General features: G+C 35.2%; 1 protein-coding gene across 17 annotated transcripts in view; it reads right to left on the bottom strand.

The window, feature by feature from the left end:
• Positions 1–15,186, bottom strand: part of AFDN (afadin, adherens junction formation factor) — a 115,449-nt gene that overhangs the window by 56,332 nt on the left and 43,931 nt on the right. For 13 of the 17 annotated variants that reach the window (XM_059469650.1, XM_059469655.1, XM_059469656.1 and 10 more), the window contains exons 8-13: positions 14,888–15,055; positions 13,490–13,534; positions 9,258–9,352; positions 8,281–8,543; positions 6,758–6,827; positions 4,538–4,653 (exon numbers count right to left, since the gene is read on the bottom strand). In XM_059469650.1, the coding sequence (XP_059325633.1) occupies positions 4,538–4,653; positions 6,758–6,827; positions 8,281–8,543; positions 9,258–9,352; positions 13,490–13,534; positions 14,888–15,055 (757 nt within the window). The remainder of the gene's footprint in view (positions 1–4,537; positions 4,654–6,757; positions 6,828–8,280; positions 8,544–9,257; positions 9,353–13,489; positions 13,535–14,887; positions 15,056–15,186) is intronic. The other 4 variants (XM_059469654.1, XM_059469662.1, XM_059469663.1 and 1 more) reach the window with 1 other exon arrangement.

Here is a 15,186-nt window from a genome sequence, read left to right as displayed (position 1 = left end):
GTATTTGCCAGCAACACAACAGACTTGAACTATGGAGTCTGTGATATTAATGAGCACCCTCTTGTGTGCTGCACAGCAGACTGATAGGATCAGTTTGCCATCTGCCATTTACAGCATTCAAATAACAAATTATTCATGGACACATGAAAGAAATTGAATGAAGCTTTGCCTGAAACATCAGCTTAGTTACAACAAATGTACTTTGCTGCCTTTTATGCCTTCAAAATTTATGAAGACTTTAGTCAACCTATTGGACCTTTTCTTCTGGTAAAGGGTGAAAGGAGGTCAAAGCCTGTCCCTACCTAGCTGTTGCTACATTACATCAAGAAACAGCTATTAGCCCCAGAACTGTCCTCACTGAAACTGACTGCAGAGCTATTTCTCACCAGAAACCATCAAAATCACCAAGCAGAAAACTGAACAGAGATTTGACTTTTCCGGTGCCTGCAAAAGGTTAAGTGTGTATTTCCCAGAATCACAGAATATCCTGAGTAGGAAGAGACCCATCAGAACCATTGATGCCTGGCCCTACACATGATACCGCAAGAGTCACAACTTGTGCATGAGAGCATTATCCAAATGCTTTTTGAACTCTGTCAGGCTGGTGCTGTGACCCCTGCACTGGAGAGCCAGTTCCAGTCCTCAACCACTCTCTGAGTGAAAAACCTACTCCTAATTTAATAAATCATTACTGCCTTAAGCAAATACATTATCTGAGCTGTTCTCTACAGCTGGGCACCTGTTATTAGGGAACGAGTAAAGCTTAACAGCTTCTGTATACAATAACCATTTTAACCACATGTAACACAACAACTTTGACAAAGAAAAGAATGTAATATATAACGTCATTGTCCTGAAGATTATTAGTTATGCCACAAGGCAGAGATAACTGAGTAAAGGCTTTCAGTGTTGTATCTCCTGTAGTAAAAATCCCCAATATAATTTTGATGGCTGTCAAAAGATCTAAACTAAACTTTAGCATACTGAATTCAAAAATTTGGGGTACCTTTGGGTTTTGGTGGGGGTTTGTTTGGTTCCTTGTTTTTTTACAAACTTGCAAAAACCTTAAAGCAGCAGAGAACTCAGGTTATGTCACCTAAATAATGCATTACTAGAAGTGTTCAGCAAATCCAATTTCTGTGTAAGTTAAAAGTTAAGGAATAGCAGGCAGAGCATGGCAGTATGTACACAAATTTCTGCCATTTCAGTTACATTTCAAACGTGACAGCATGCTGTCTTTATGAAAAGCACCCAGCTGGTGTGTAAATTGTAGTATTTTCTATCTTTTTACACTATAAATTTAAAATTAATTAATTTGTTACTACTTCCACACTGTCAAAAGTGCTCCTCCACTGAGAACTTAATGACTTCCACAGAAAAATTACTAATACACAGTATTATAAAATGGAAATATAGTGACAACTCCAGAAAAATTTTTAATCTTTCATTATTGGAATAGTAATAAGAGATAGAAATAGTTCAGCAAACTGGCCAGTAAACCAGTGACAGATTTCAGCTGATGATTTATTCTATTTTCCTTAGAACAAAATGATATTGATTAGTTTCAGCACACAAACAGAGGAATTGGATTCCCAGCCAATAAGAGACACTGTGTCATGAATGATGAGGCCTGATATTAATGCAAGATTGCTCACAGACTCCTGGAAATTGGCCACAAGAGCTAAATTAATACAAAGTATTCTTTAAAAACTTAAAATTTAATTCTATCTGTAAATTAGTTGCCCAGGAACTGATGCAGTAATCAATTATTTAACTACCTAATAGGAATTCCCTTCAACAAATCCTGGAGCCATAGGATGGTCTGGGTTGGAAGTGGCCCTTGCAGATTATCTAGTTCCAACCCCTGTACCATCTTCCTCCTTTCCTTAAAAACACACAAAAAAATACTCTCTAATTAAGCCTTGCACATTAGAAATCTAAGTTGAAGTCATTCTCTGTGTTTCTGATATAACACATTTTAATGGATACACTTTAAGTGTATATTGTTATTATGCTATCACTCTTATAGATAAAGCCTCTCTGTGGTGATGAAATTGAGTTAAACCAGTCTGAAAGTCTAGTTAGGTTTAGAAGGCCCATAAATATTGATTAGGCGTTGTCTCCTTTCTCAGTATAGTGTCAGGTAACATTACATTTTAAAATCACATTAAAAGCAGTAATACATTCTGATATTTTGGTATTCTCCTAGATTTTGTCTCTGATAAACCACATAAAAAAATGAAACATCCTTGTGTGATTGTTCCTGTCGGCATACTATGTAAAAATTTTTAAGGCATGTTAATTTTTAAGGCAAGGAATTAGGTAAGCATCTGCATTCAGTTAGCACAACTTAGATATCACCACACTCCTTTCCCACCAAACACACCTTAAAGAACTCCTGAAAGGTATTGAAGACAAAAAAACCTCTTTTCTCATTTTTATTATATTGTAGTCAGTTACCTAATGAGCATGTATGACCACAATCCTTAACTGAGTAGTCATTATGTCTGATTTCCAAGAATCATGTTACAATCAGAACAAGCATACCCAGTAAGTAAACTGGAGCTATGCTCTCAGATGTCAATTTTTTTCTTTCTAGAAATAAAAAAAATATGGCAGCCAAGTTCTAATCTTCAGTCTCAACCTATTCAGCGAGTTCTAGAAGAAAGTCTTATTTGTGTTATTATTCACCTTTACAGAGCAGTGATGAACACAGAGTACCCACAAGAACATTTAGTGTGGGCTGGAAGTTGTACAGTAACAAGAACCTGAAACTTGCCAGTGAAGAATTTTTGGTTTTTTAAACCAATAAAGCAGTTCACAATTACTGCCCTTAGAGTTCACAAAATGAGACCAGAGTATCCCAGAGGAAACCTAACTGAAGGTCCACAAAGTACATCCATAAAGGAGAATTCCATGTATTCAGGCAACTCATTGTCCAATTTGTCAAGTCCTAATCTGACATCCTAACTTTACTAATTTGTTATTCTCATGAACACAGTGAATATATCTGAGAAAGAGCACGTGATAGAAGGGCTGTATCTGGATGAATAAGACTCATTACACAACACACACTATATACATTTAAGACATATACAGAAATAAAATATCAATGTCAGGGCTGGTGATGAAGATCTCTGAAGTTGTAGTTGTCACATATTTGAGTGTGATTTAGATGCCTCTAAAAATAATTTCTGCACACAGGAACCATGGTGAATAAGCCTTTATAAAAACTAGCAATGAGTACTCTCTTTAAAAGGAATTTAAGGCGACAAAAAACCCCCATCAAAATGAAGCCAAGATACTGCTCACAGATGGCTCTGTGTTTTTGAAGTACAGAACTACAGCACAAGATAATCCTCTTCATAGAAATTTAATAAACTTCATACACATACAGAAGCATAGTTCAAGAAATATTAAGAATAGAAGCCTCAAGAACTTCTGACAGGCTATAAAAAGTTCAGAAAGAAGTTACTGTTAATCTTTTATGAGGAAAATTACAATTAAAATACTAGTATTCCAAGAATAATCTTCACAATCTTAATAAAATTCTAAAAAAGAATTTTTTAAGAAAATTCTGAAGATGGTCAGGCACTCTAACAAGGGAGTGTAGAGTAGAACTGAGTTATATTCTAGTCTAACTTCACTGAAAGTATTTAAAATATGCCCCTGCTATAAAACACTTGAATATTCAAATTCAAGTGGAAGCACAATTTTCTGCTCTTTTTTGGTATTTTTTTCCTGCCACTCACATCTCTGAATTCTCTTTTCTGTCTAGTGAATAATATATCAATTTAAAGATACAAAAAGCTTCATACTGCAAGCTTTACCACTTGGATCACTGTACATTTTAACCCTGCAGCACATTTACCTTACCATTTATCACAGCAGTTCATCTATATTTAAAAGTGATTTATTTACATAGCAATACAATCTTGTATTTGATTAAAGATTTGAAAAAAAATTATATTCACATTCTCACTGATTTGCTGAGGTGTAGAAGACACTAGAGATCATCTGATTCAACTTCCCTGTTCGAAACAGGGTCAACAAGAGCAAGTTGCTCACTACCGTGTCCAGTCAGGTTTTGAGTATCTTAAAGTATCTTCAAGGACAGACTCCACACCGGCTGACAACAGCACAGTAGACATAGCAACGACCTGGTTATTTCACTCTCCAGAGAAAATCACATCATCTTGCCACTGACAAATGAAAATTTTACATAATTGTACTTTTCATTTTATATGACATTCCTAACCAGAAATCAACAATGATGTGACATGACTGTCAGCCTGACTTTACAGAAAGAGAACCACAACTAACTGAATATTGAAGCAAAGGATTACTTTTATGGGGTTTTTTAAGTATTGCGAAGTTTTTTGCTTTGGTTGTTAATCCTGGGGCTTTTCTGAAGAGAGATCTCATTCTCCATATGGAAAACCAGATAATTTAAAATACTGTAACACAGCACTTGATCCACTGGAAAAACAAATCAATTTTTTCGATTCTGAGCAGTAATGGATGCCACGTTTCCTACCTGCTGTCCTGTCGGCGGTAATCCTGCTGGTCTATCCTAATCATCGGCTTCACCATTCCTCGCTCGGCCGTGCTGGATGCGGATGATGCTCTGTCACCGTCCAGCCTACTGGTGCTCTAATTCAAAACAGCAGGACAGGTGCTTAGCATGCATGATCCACTATTTGTGCCTAGCAGCACTAAAATGAAGCTGAGGTCTGAGGCTTGAAAAAGAGATGGGGAAACAGAAGAAGGGAATGTGGCACAGAGAGTGACAGCTCAGCGGGCGTTTTCACCACAGTGAAGCACTGAAGAGCCTGCTTCCAGTTTCACAGACAACAACAGCCAGCCAGGAGCAGCTCTTTGTTAATGCACTGCTAGAATTTATAATGCAGCTTGCAAACATCTTTAATCAAAAGCTGCATAACTACAACACAAAGTAAGAATGAGTTGGGAATCAAAACTTTAGGTAAGAGACAAAGTTAAATGTATTTACAAATTTTAAACTGGTCATGCTCCCCCACTCTGCTTCTGCAATAGTTCCAAGTGTTTGCACTACTGATCTGTAACATAATTTATCCTGATCTTAAGGAAAGTCTGATCTGGCAGGCAGTACATTTCCAAGACAAGAAGGGGTAATTCAAACTGTTATGTTTTTATATAACATTTGATTTGTTTTCTTTTGGTGTCTCATGTTCCTTAATAGGAAGCTTTTAATTTATGATTTCTAATTCAATCAAACCCTATCAGGAATGGGACAAATATGCTGCTTTAAGCAGCAAAATAAATAGCAAATTTTTTCAGCATGAAGAGTAGAAAACAAGACATCAGTAAAATAGAAAGTGTTTCAACATTTCTTAAGAAATTTCTAGGACCAAATAATTTGCTTCAACATAGGAAAACCTGCCAACAAGTACATCTCAAAGCAAGAGATTGAACTAAATCACTTTTCACCACCACATCTCAGAGAACTTTCATTAAACTGTCACCCCTTTTCCAAACAGAAAAGCAAACTTAGAAGAGAGCAAATGTTAGAGAATGAGTGATTCATCAGTGCTTTAACAAGATGATGTACACAGTCTCAAACAGCACAACTGAAAAAGAAACTAAATTTTCCCATTAATCCCTAAGTCCACTAGAAGTATTTTTCTAATGACTGTGAATAGGATATGAAATACTATATAATAAAGCCAGAAACTCTTATTCTGAGAAATTTTAAGACATTTTATTAATTTACAAAGTTTCTGTTCTTCCTTTTAAAATATCACTAAAATTCCCATCAGAAGTAGGTGAAGAACACTTATAAGATAAAAGCACTAACCAACAGTACAAAGAAAATAGAGAAACTGAATCAAAAGACTGTGGTAAGAAAACAAATAAGACTAAAAATACATTCAAAAACTATCATAGTTATTAATACCTACACTGCTACATTAATATCACTAAACAGTTATAAGTATTTCAGTTTTGTAATAGCAGAAATAAAACATAAAAGGGAATGCAATTCTGGGAAGATTACTCCATTTCGTACTGCTGAAATAATTCATTCTCTCATTTCATCTGAGGCATGCGATCATAGCAAGTAAGGCATTAACCATTGTGTCATTTACTCTTTGTTTGCTCTTGGAAAGTGCAATTCTGACACAAAATCTATTAACAGAAAGTGCAGAAAGAAAGCATGAAAAGATTATCACCTCATAAAATGTTTATAATTATGACTGCAGGGACAGTTTGTTTAGTCAATGTGTGTACAGGAGCTCTATTGAAGTCTAAAGTCACATCCATTAAATTTTAAAAGTCTAGTTAAATTAAAATTGAACACCCTTTCACATTTTATATAAAACATTTATTTACCCCATCACAAATGACAACAGCCATATGCTACACCCACAAGGTAACAATGTACCAGTTCTATCAAGAATCTCTACCTGCACGTAATCTGCTTTCCAGAAGTCAGTTTGAGGAGAAACGACTTCATCTTTGGAGAGCTTCTCTTTCTAAAAAATGTTACTACCCTTGACATGAGATGCATCCCCAATGCCAATACAAATGTAAACAAAAGGTTTTGGGGAAAAAAATACACCAAATCTAAAATGCATATAATGTCTGAGCCCATCCACAAGGAAAAACAGCTGGGGAGACTGATGAATTGGCCACACTTCCCTAAATAGTACTGCAGTTGTAATTTTGATTTAATTTACACATGCTGTTATTTATTGCTAGCTTAGCCATAATACAATACCTTGCTTGCTGGTAAAGCTGTTCCACTGTGAATATCTCCCTCCAGATCAAATGTGGTTTCCTGGACAGTTCTACAAGCAAGATAACATTTCCAGTATGTTTTAGAGATTATACTGTTCAACATTTAATAAACAAGGAACAGAGTAATTAAAATTACGATTCAAGGATTATACCATGAGTCCAGTTAATATTAACTTTTTAAAATACTCTATTACTTCTTCATATCAATAAAACCTAAAAATATTTACACAGACAATTTCATTTGCAAAACCAGATTCATAGCTAATCTTCCCAGTCAAGTGAGAAAATAAAAATACACATTGCATTCACTACAATAGACTAGCTGCAATTTTTTACTCAGGTCTTTAGTATTAAATGTGCAACATAATGTAAATAACTCATAAATTATAGTAATGCATATTACTATCTCCTTATTCTAAAGATTTAAAAAAAAAATTGATTGTTCAAGCTGCAACAGGCCTTTGCCATAGATTTTATTGTCCAGATAAAGCTCTGCAGTAATACAATGCTTTCCAGTTAACTGTAAATCTGCAAGAGCACTTATCTATTGATCTGCAGGCTAAATGCAGGATGAACTCAAGATTTAAGCAAGAATATTACACGACAACCACATGGCTGGAGGTCTTCCTGCAGACAGGGCCTAAAAAAGCACAGTGTCCTTCCATAAGAAAACACAGTGGAGAAAAAATAAAAATACTTAAAGCATACATCTATATTAATTCAGCAGATAAGCTTCTTTTTCTAGGTATCTTTCATTCATCCCCAAGCCAATTTGTTACTTTTCTGAATAACATTATACAATAATCTGTATATTAACAACAGTAGCCTCAGTTGGACTCAGAGAAGATGGAAAATAGGATGTTGCTTTTTCCCCTGCTATACAAACTGATTTTAAGATTGTTTCTTCTGAGTATTTCTATAGACATTGAACAAAACATCTGAACCCCTATGAGTCACAATATCCATGATCAGTATTTTTACTATGCACCTATCAAAAATATGAATGAGAAACAACAGGGTAGACTTCTGGACTGTCAGTCCTTGCAACATAGAAACCACTACAAAAAGTGGTTGTTATTTTGAGACATATAGTTCCCTATCTTAACAGTCCCATTTCATGATTACTTCACTTCCAAATCCTTTTAGAGGAATTTTGAAAGTTATTATCTGAGAAAAAACGAAAACCAGACTCTCTGAAAACATTCAACAACTTCTTGACTTTTCCTGGAACTTGGATGAACTATGATATATGAAAATAAGGCATTATAGTGTTTTTCAGACAGAAGTGAGCATGAGGAAAACTTGTTTGAATACTTCATAATGAAAAAGACACTTGCTAATCCTACATAAAATCACAAGGTGGAGCTCAAGTATTAAAATTATATACTTAACACTTAAATGAGTTCACACACTAGTCCCTGGCCATTTATAATGCTTTCATTATGTATTTTTTCCCAAGGCTCTCATTCTAACCTCAATAGGATGAAAATAAATTTTACTCACCCAGTTTTGTGTCTTGGACCTTTGACCATAAGACTTGCATCAGTAGATCTTTTGGAAATAATATGGTCCTGAGTAGGATCCACAAACTTAAATACATGAGAAGACCCAAACTGAACCTTCATTCCACTTTGCAGCATGGTGGTTTCTGAAATACGCTGACCTTCCACATAGGTTTCAGCATCAATGCTTCTTGGGGTTACAGTAACAACACCATCCATATTAGTGAGGTCACAGTGATGAGGCTGAATTCCTGGACCAAATAACTGGGAATAAAATTAATTAACATAGAATAAATTTAATTATACTGCAGCAGAAATAAAAAACCAAAGACTAAGATGTAGCTAGACCTATTTACAGACTGGTTATTTAAATTTGATTATGAATTTACAGGGATGAGTGGTACTAAAATCAGTGAGTTTCACTTCATTTTTCAATGCAACACGAATAATAAAACATATTTAACTAACATGTGCAGCAGACATCCCTTAATGAAAAACTTTTCACTGTTTTGGTCATATACTGTTTTCTTCCACTTGCTGTTTTATATGCAATCTCACAGTGCAATTAATTATAAATCAACTAAATGCACTGACATGGACCCAGGCTACTGTAAGGAACTCCCTGGCATGAACTTCATACAAATATGCTTGTTTTATACTCTTAAAAAATCCTACCTCAATGGGATTGAGACTAGGACTTGAAAGCCATTAAGCAGTACTGCTATGCACTTTTTGATACAGTTACAAAAAAGAAAACCCCTTAAAAAATAAAAATTTGACTTAATAAAACCCTTCTCTTAAATCAAGAGTGCTACTAAATTAAAAGATAATTATTACCATTAATACAAAATTTCAGCCATATTTTACCCTTTAAACTTTGAAGCATATTTACAGCATATTTTATTAAGACTCCACAATGACATATAACACAGCAGAGACCAGATCAGTACTGTAATGTGAGTCTGCCTTTTTCCATACCTGAATCGAATTGTCATCAAATTTTTCAGTTCCAACTTCAGTGACACTTAATTGTAGGCGATAGAGCTTTGGCTTATCTCTGGAGTCAGAACCATCTGTACAGCAAGTGACAAATATTAATTTGTAAGTTAATAAAGTTCAAATATTCACACAGTATCTCCACATTTACTGCAACTTAGTCAGAATAGAAATGTTTAAAAAAAAAAAGAAAACCCAAGTGACATTCTTTCAAGATTGTAGGGACCTTGGTTGTTCCTCATAATGTAAGAACCCTGAAAGTAGAGAAAGCCTACTTGGAGCAGCTGTTCACTACAAATGCAAGGAATAAAGTAATCAAGAACTACTATTCTGAACATACCATGAAAAACCTTTTCTATTTCCTTAGTACTTTAAGCAATGCAACAGTTTTTGTAAATCTCTAAGATTTTATATGGGTATACCAGTATGGGTTTAGAAGATAAAGAAAATAAAACACCTCCAGATCCCACATTAATAGCATCTACTGACCTTACTAAAGTGCACGTTATCAGCAATATCTGCTGCCGAGTGATCCACATACCAAACTATTTCTAATTCATCAGATACTGAACTAGAGCAATATTAAAAGACAGTCCTAGAAAATGTTTACCTATGATATTTAGTCTTAATATACAGGACTTTAGAACTTCTGGCCTTGTCTTTATAGTTCCATTGACTTTTCATCATACAGAAAATTAGGTAAAAAATCAAGTCCAACTTCCTACTCCCCTCAGAAAAATGCTGGACATACAAAGTGTGCACAATCTAGCTGGTGCCTTCACAGGCTATCACAAATGGGTTTTGTCATACATATAAACCCTCTCCACTTCTGAGAAAACTGTACAACTTTAAGTATGAGCAGAAACTGAAATAATACTGTCATTTCTAACTACTCTCCAATCTCTTCTCCAAAGCAAAGTAAAAGACAGGCTGCAAGAGAAAGAATGTCTTACCTGTGGAAATGAACAATGATTTTAAGTCATTTCCAAAAAAGCAATAGAGAATATTATTAAAGCCATGGCACATACATTGATACTGTCTGCAGTAGGCTACAAGTTATCTTCAAATTTTTATGTGAAAGAATATAAACAGAAGGTCTATAAATCTAGTTGTAAACTCCCAGAACACCTTGTATTAAAACCACAGCACAAGATGCAAATGCAATATTTCCTCCACAAAAAGGAGAAAATTTTAAGGAATTATTCAGAGTTATTTGGGTTATTTGTTGTACTCCATCAGTATTAAAAGCCAATTTCTACAGTAAAAGGTATCTTAATCTTGAAGATAATTACAACAACTCCTAAGAATGATGAAAGGCCTTTTTGTTCTAGGGGAGGGACGCATGAGGGAAGGATAGTTGTGTTATAATATAGTGTAAAGTGTATTTCCTGTTTTCCAACAGCTGGAACCTCACCTAAATAGTATTTGGAGTGTATCCCTTATAACTCACTGCAGCAGGATAGATATTCTGCTATACCCACGGTGAAGGCCCTACTCCCTACTCCCCAGGCCACAAGAGTCCACAAAGGCTGATCTTAGAAAATGATGCACTACAAACAGATTTCATCACCTGATTTATGCACTTAAGAGTCACAAAGTCAAAAATACTTTAAATAGTAATGTTATAAAAAAAGCCTGCAGTGAACAAAAGTGAATAATCACTGTAAGGACATCAAGTCAGTGGTTTAGAACACAAACATGTATTTTTTAAACAATAAAAAAAACCAAACAAAAAAAACCAAAAAAACCCAAAAAAAAAAACAAGACAAGGCACTATTCATGGATATATATTTTAAATTTGTTACTTCACCAAAAGGTGAATCCTACACCACTTTGAAAATTATAACTTCAATTGATTTCACTGGTCCAGTGCTTGAAACAATGCTGGGAAATAGTAATGACTTAGCACAGACCAAAACAAATGACGACGATCAGCTCACAGAAAACAAGTAAGCCCAAAGTTGAAGAAAAATGGTCACACAATGGGCTTTACCTATTGAGATAAAATTAGTTTAAGTCTACACTTTTAAAGCATATTTCCTCTACAAGTTCCTAACTACCAAGGGTTTAAACACTAATAAGCTTAGCAGATGGTTGGGCAGATCTGAAACACCATGTTGAACTCAGGAGATAATTCTACTCTCAAATTTCAGGCAAGATATGCACTTCCAGCAGAAAGAGCCAATAGTAAACTTTTTTTTTATTGTAACAAACTCATGTGCAGAAGTATTACACAAACTGCAGTTCTGTTCTCAGAAAGAAGCTTAACCAGGAAAGCTCCCTGGTCTTTTCACTTCTCCAAGTGGCTTTTCACTTCTCCAACCTTCTGCAATTCTTCTGTCCAAGTTGCTATACCTCCATGTCCTCCATATTTCTCACTGCTATTTGTTCTACAGCTCAAAGATGCTCTTTTTTTGTGATGAAGCAAGAAAAAAACCTTATGGGTTGCCTTTTTATTTTTTATGTATGCTTTGTAATTTTAATTTCAGGTTTGTAGAATCTGAGGCTCACATCTGAAAATATGGGGGTTTGCTATTTTTCTCAGCCTTTAAATATTATGATTGTACAACTGAAGTTATTAACATTCCTGAACTCATCAAAAGCCATATTCACAGATAGGACAGACAGAATCAGCTATTCAAAGTGCTGCTGAATGTCATTTCAGTCTACTCAGTTTATTTCTAGTACTATCAGATTCATCTCAGTTTACTGTTTCATTCACGTGACTTGGATACAGAGACAATTGCTGGCTGCCACATGTACAGCCACAAGCTACTCAAGTGTATCCTCTACCATACAGAATCTAATCTTCAGTCAATGAAACAGTGGTACAAACAGCAACATCAGCAGCTGTGGAGAAGTGGAAAAGTTGGACATACTTCACTAGCAAACTTCATGAATTTGTGCAATTGCACAGGGCATGAAAGCGAGTCTGCTTGGTTCTTCTGCAAAAATATAAACAGCCTCTGTTTTGACAGGAGAACATTTCTACTGGAGTTATTTCTATAATAAATAAAAGTATTCTAAAGTGCTTTTTTTCCAAAGACACAGTCTGACTCTAGAGTATGAAGTCCTCTTTTTCACACACTGAGATAAAAATTTAAAAAGCTATCTTTTTTTCTTTCCTCCAGTGACATGCAACCAAATTTCAATCTTCCTAGTTAATGGTCAAGTGCTCCTGCAGAGCCCATTCATGAGTTTTAGTTCAGCACACTCTATGAAACCTTTCTGCTCTCTGGAATAACAATGTTAACAAAATGGAAGTCTGAATTCAATTCACATAATGGAGCACTGGACACAAGTTTGAATACAGTTCTTTAAACCCTAGTACTGCACTCCACAACCATAAAGGAAAGGGTAAGCAGTGCTGACAACCACAAGTAGTTCTTCTACAGCAGTCTAGAAAATAAAGTGAGGAAACAAGGGAAAAAAGTAATAAAAAAATATTTTGGCAGACATTTCACAATGAAAAGAGAATGGCTTTGTATTCTTGTTTAATCGGTCAAACCAGAACACCTCTGCACATTACTCTAAACTCTAAGGAGAACTGAAGATCCATAATGATTTGTACATTGGGCTATCAATTTTGAGCACTACAAAAAATGAACAAGTCTCTACTGTCTGAAGCACTAAATCTTTGACATACACCATTAATGTCAGACAAACCAAGCAGCAGAAATACCAAAGGATGCTATGGAATACCACAGAGTAGAAAGCGAAGTAATTTTGCCAGAGGTCAAAACACTATTTCCCATAAAAATCATCACAGACTTCATCTACTGTATCAACACAGTCAAATACTGAAAAGGACAGGCAAGTTCCATACCATTTACCTAATAACCATTTTAACTATGATTTCTGCAAGCAGATAGATCAAAGAACTTTTAGTTCTACTACAACATTGCTTGTAAACCACCCTCTGAAATTTAGCTTTAGCTGGAAGGCTGAACTCTTTGGAAAACAACATATTCATGACCTAGTTGATGTTTGTTCACCAATCAAATAATTAAAATAATTAAATGGCAACTAACAAACAATTAAAATAATTAAATGGTAACTAACAAAATAGATAACTACATTACAGAAGCAATCCCTTGGAAAAAAACCCTTAAGATAAATAAGATAGTCCTTTATTTATCATAAAGAAACTCAAGATTTATAGTTAGAGAAGTTTTTAGTGGCTAATAAGAGAAGATTATCAAATACAGTGTTACCTTCGTAAGTGTGATAGTTGTAGTAGGCAAAGTGATTCCTTCTCCCTGGGGTTAGAAACACATGCAGAGGACCCAGGTGAAGGCAGCATCAGCAGGACAGATACCATGCAGAACATGCGCAGGAGGGCAAGAAAAGAAAAGACAGGAAAGGGTGAAACTGTAGCCAGACAACACCTATTCAATTTATAAGGATGAAGTTCATTAAACTCTTTCAATTTTAGAAACTGTGCAGAATCAGTACTACAAAGCTACTGAATGAAACAATTCTTATTGTTTAGAGAAGTGATAACAAGCTGTTAGAAGAAGAACACGAACAACAGGTCAGTCCCACAAGCAATGTGTGAGGCTCAGCACACAGCACTGACACCTGCAGCATTGCAGACTGGGTTTACTCTCTCTGTTAATGGGTATCTCGAGCCACTGCCTGAGAACATTTTAATGATAAAGCACCAAATCCCACAGAGTAAGAGAACAAGAAAAGAAATCAACAGTACTATTAAAAGAACTCAAAATATTAATATGGAAACCAAACCTCAATCTGCAGAACATAACAGTACGTTTCATATACTCTGTGTACTGATAATTGCATCTGGATTTAAAACAAGCCAAAAAAAATTCCCACACTATTTGACCATAAACTTAAACTTTTTTTTGCAGTTCTGATCCAGCAAAGGTTTCACCACCAACTTCCAACCTTGATTCCCGAAAGGTACACAACCAGACTTCAAACTGTAACATTTGCTTGAATATCTGAGTGTACTCAGGTTACACTTAATAGGAAAAAGAGCTGTATAACTCCATCACCAAAAATAAAAGTCCATATCCAAATCTATAAACATGAGGATGACAGAAATTAAGAGCATAAATCATGTATGTTTTATTAGTAGTTGTGTATACACAATCACCCCAGCTGTTCCTAGATCATAAAATTAACTGCAAATTACCACAAAGCCCGGCAAGTTCCAATTATGCCAAAATAAAACTCAGCTTGGTAGTGATTAGAAAGTTCTATATATGCTGAAAAATGTTTCACATCTAAGTTTGATTTAAAACTTCATGTTCTTGTCCTGTTAAAAAATGTGATTTTCCACGTATGGCACTGTCAAATACCACATATGCTACAATATACTTGTGAACGTAAACAAAATCAGATAAGCTTAGTAAATAATTTCTCCCTTTTTTCACTCCAAACATTTGCTGCTAAGATTTTGATATTACAGCAACATGCACCTCTACCTTTAGAACTGTAACCTCCAATTCTGAATCTGACATCAGAAGAACAACTCATGTGGCACAGACACAGAGTTCCTTATGCTTACAAAGAGTGTCTTATTTTTGAAAAATCCAAATCAATACATAATAATGTGATTTAGCTTATTAGACAGCCAGAATTCTTACCTGGGCTTAATTCTACCAGGTATGGTAGTTTCTCAGGAGGAAGGCAAGAGCCATAGCCAGACCCGTCAACTCTTTCCTTCCCCTTCAATGGCTTTCCATCAGCGATCTTCCTGGTTTTCTTTGGGACATAATCAGGAGGCCGCCTTTTCAACTGAAACACCAGTATTCCTAAAACACAGTATTAATCATCCTTTGAGTCACACCACCACTGCATAAGCACACAACCAACATCTATTAATCTGCAAGTGTCCCATAGGATTACTTTCAGCTTACTAAATTCCTGTCACTTCTTTAGAATA

Source organism: Ammospiza nelsoni, chromosome 3, assembly GCF_027579445.1.
Source record: "Ammospiza nelsoni isolate bAmmNel1 chromosome 3, bAmmNel1.pri, whole genome shotgun sequence".
Classification (NCBI taxonomy): domain Eukaryota; kingdom Metazoa; phylum Chordata; class Aves; order Passeriformes; family Passerellidae; genus Ammospiza; species Ammospiza nelsoni.
This window is presented reverse-complemented; position numbering and strand designations above follow the sequence as displayed.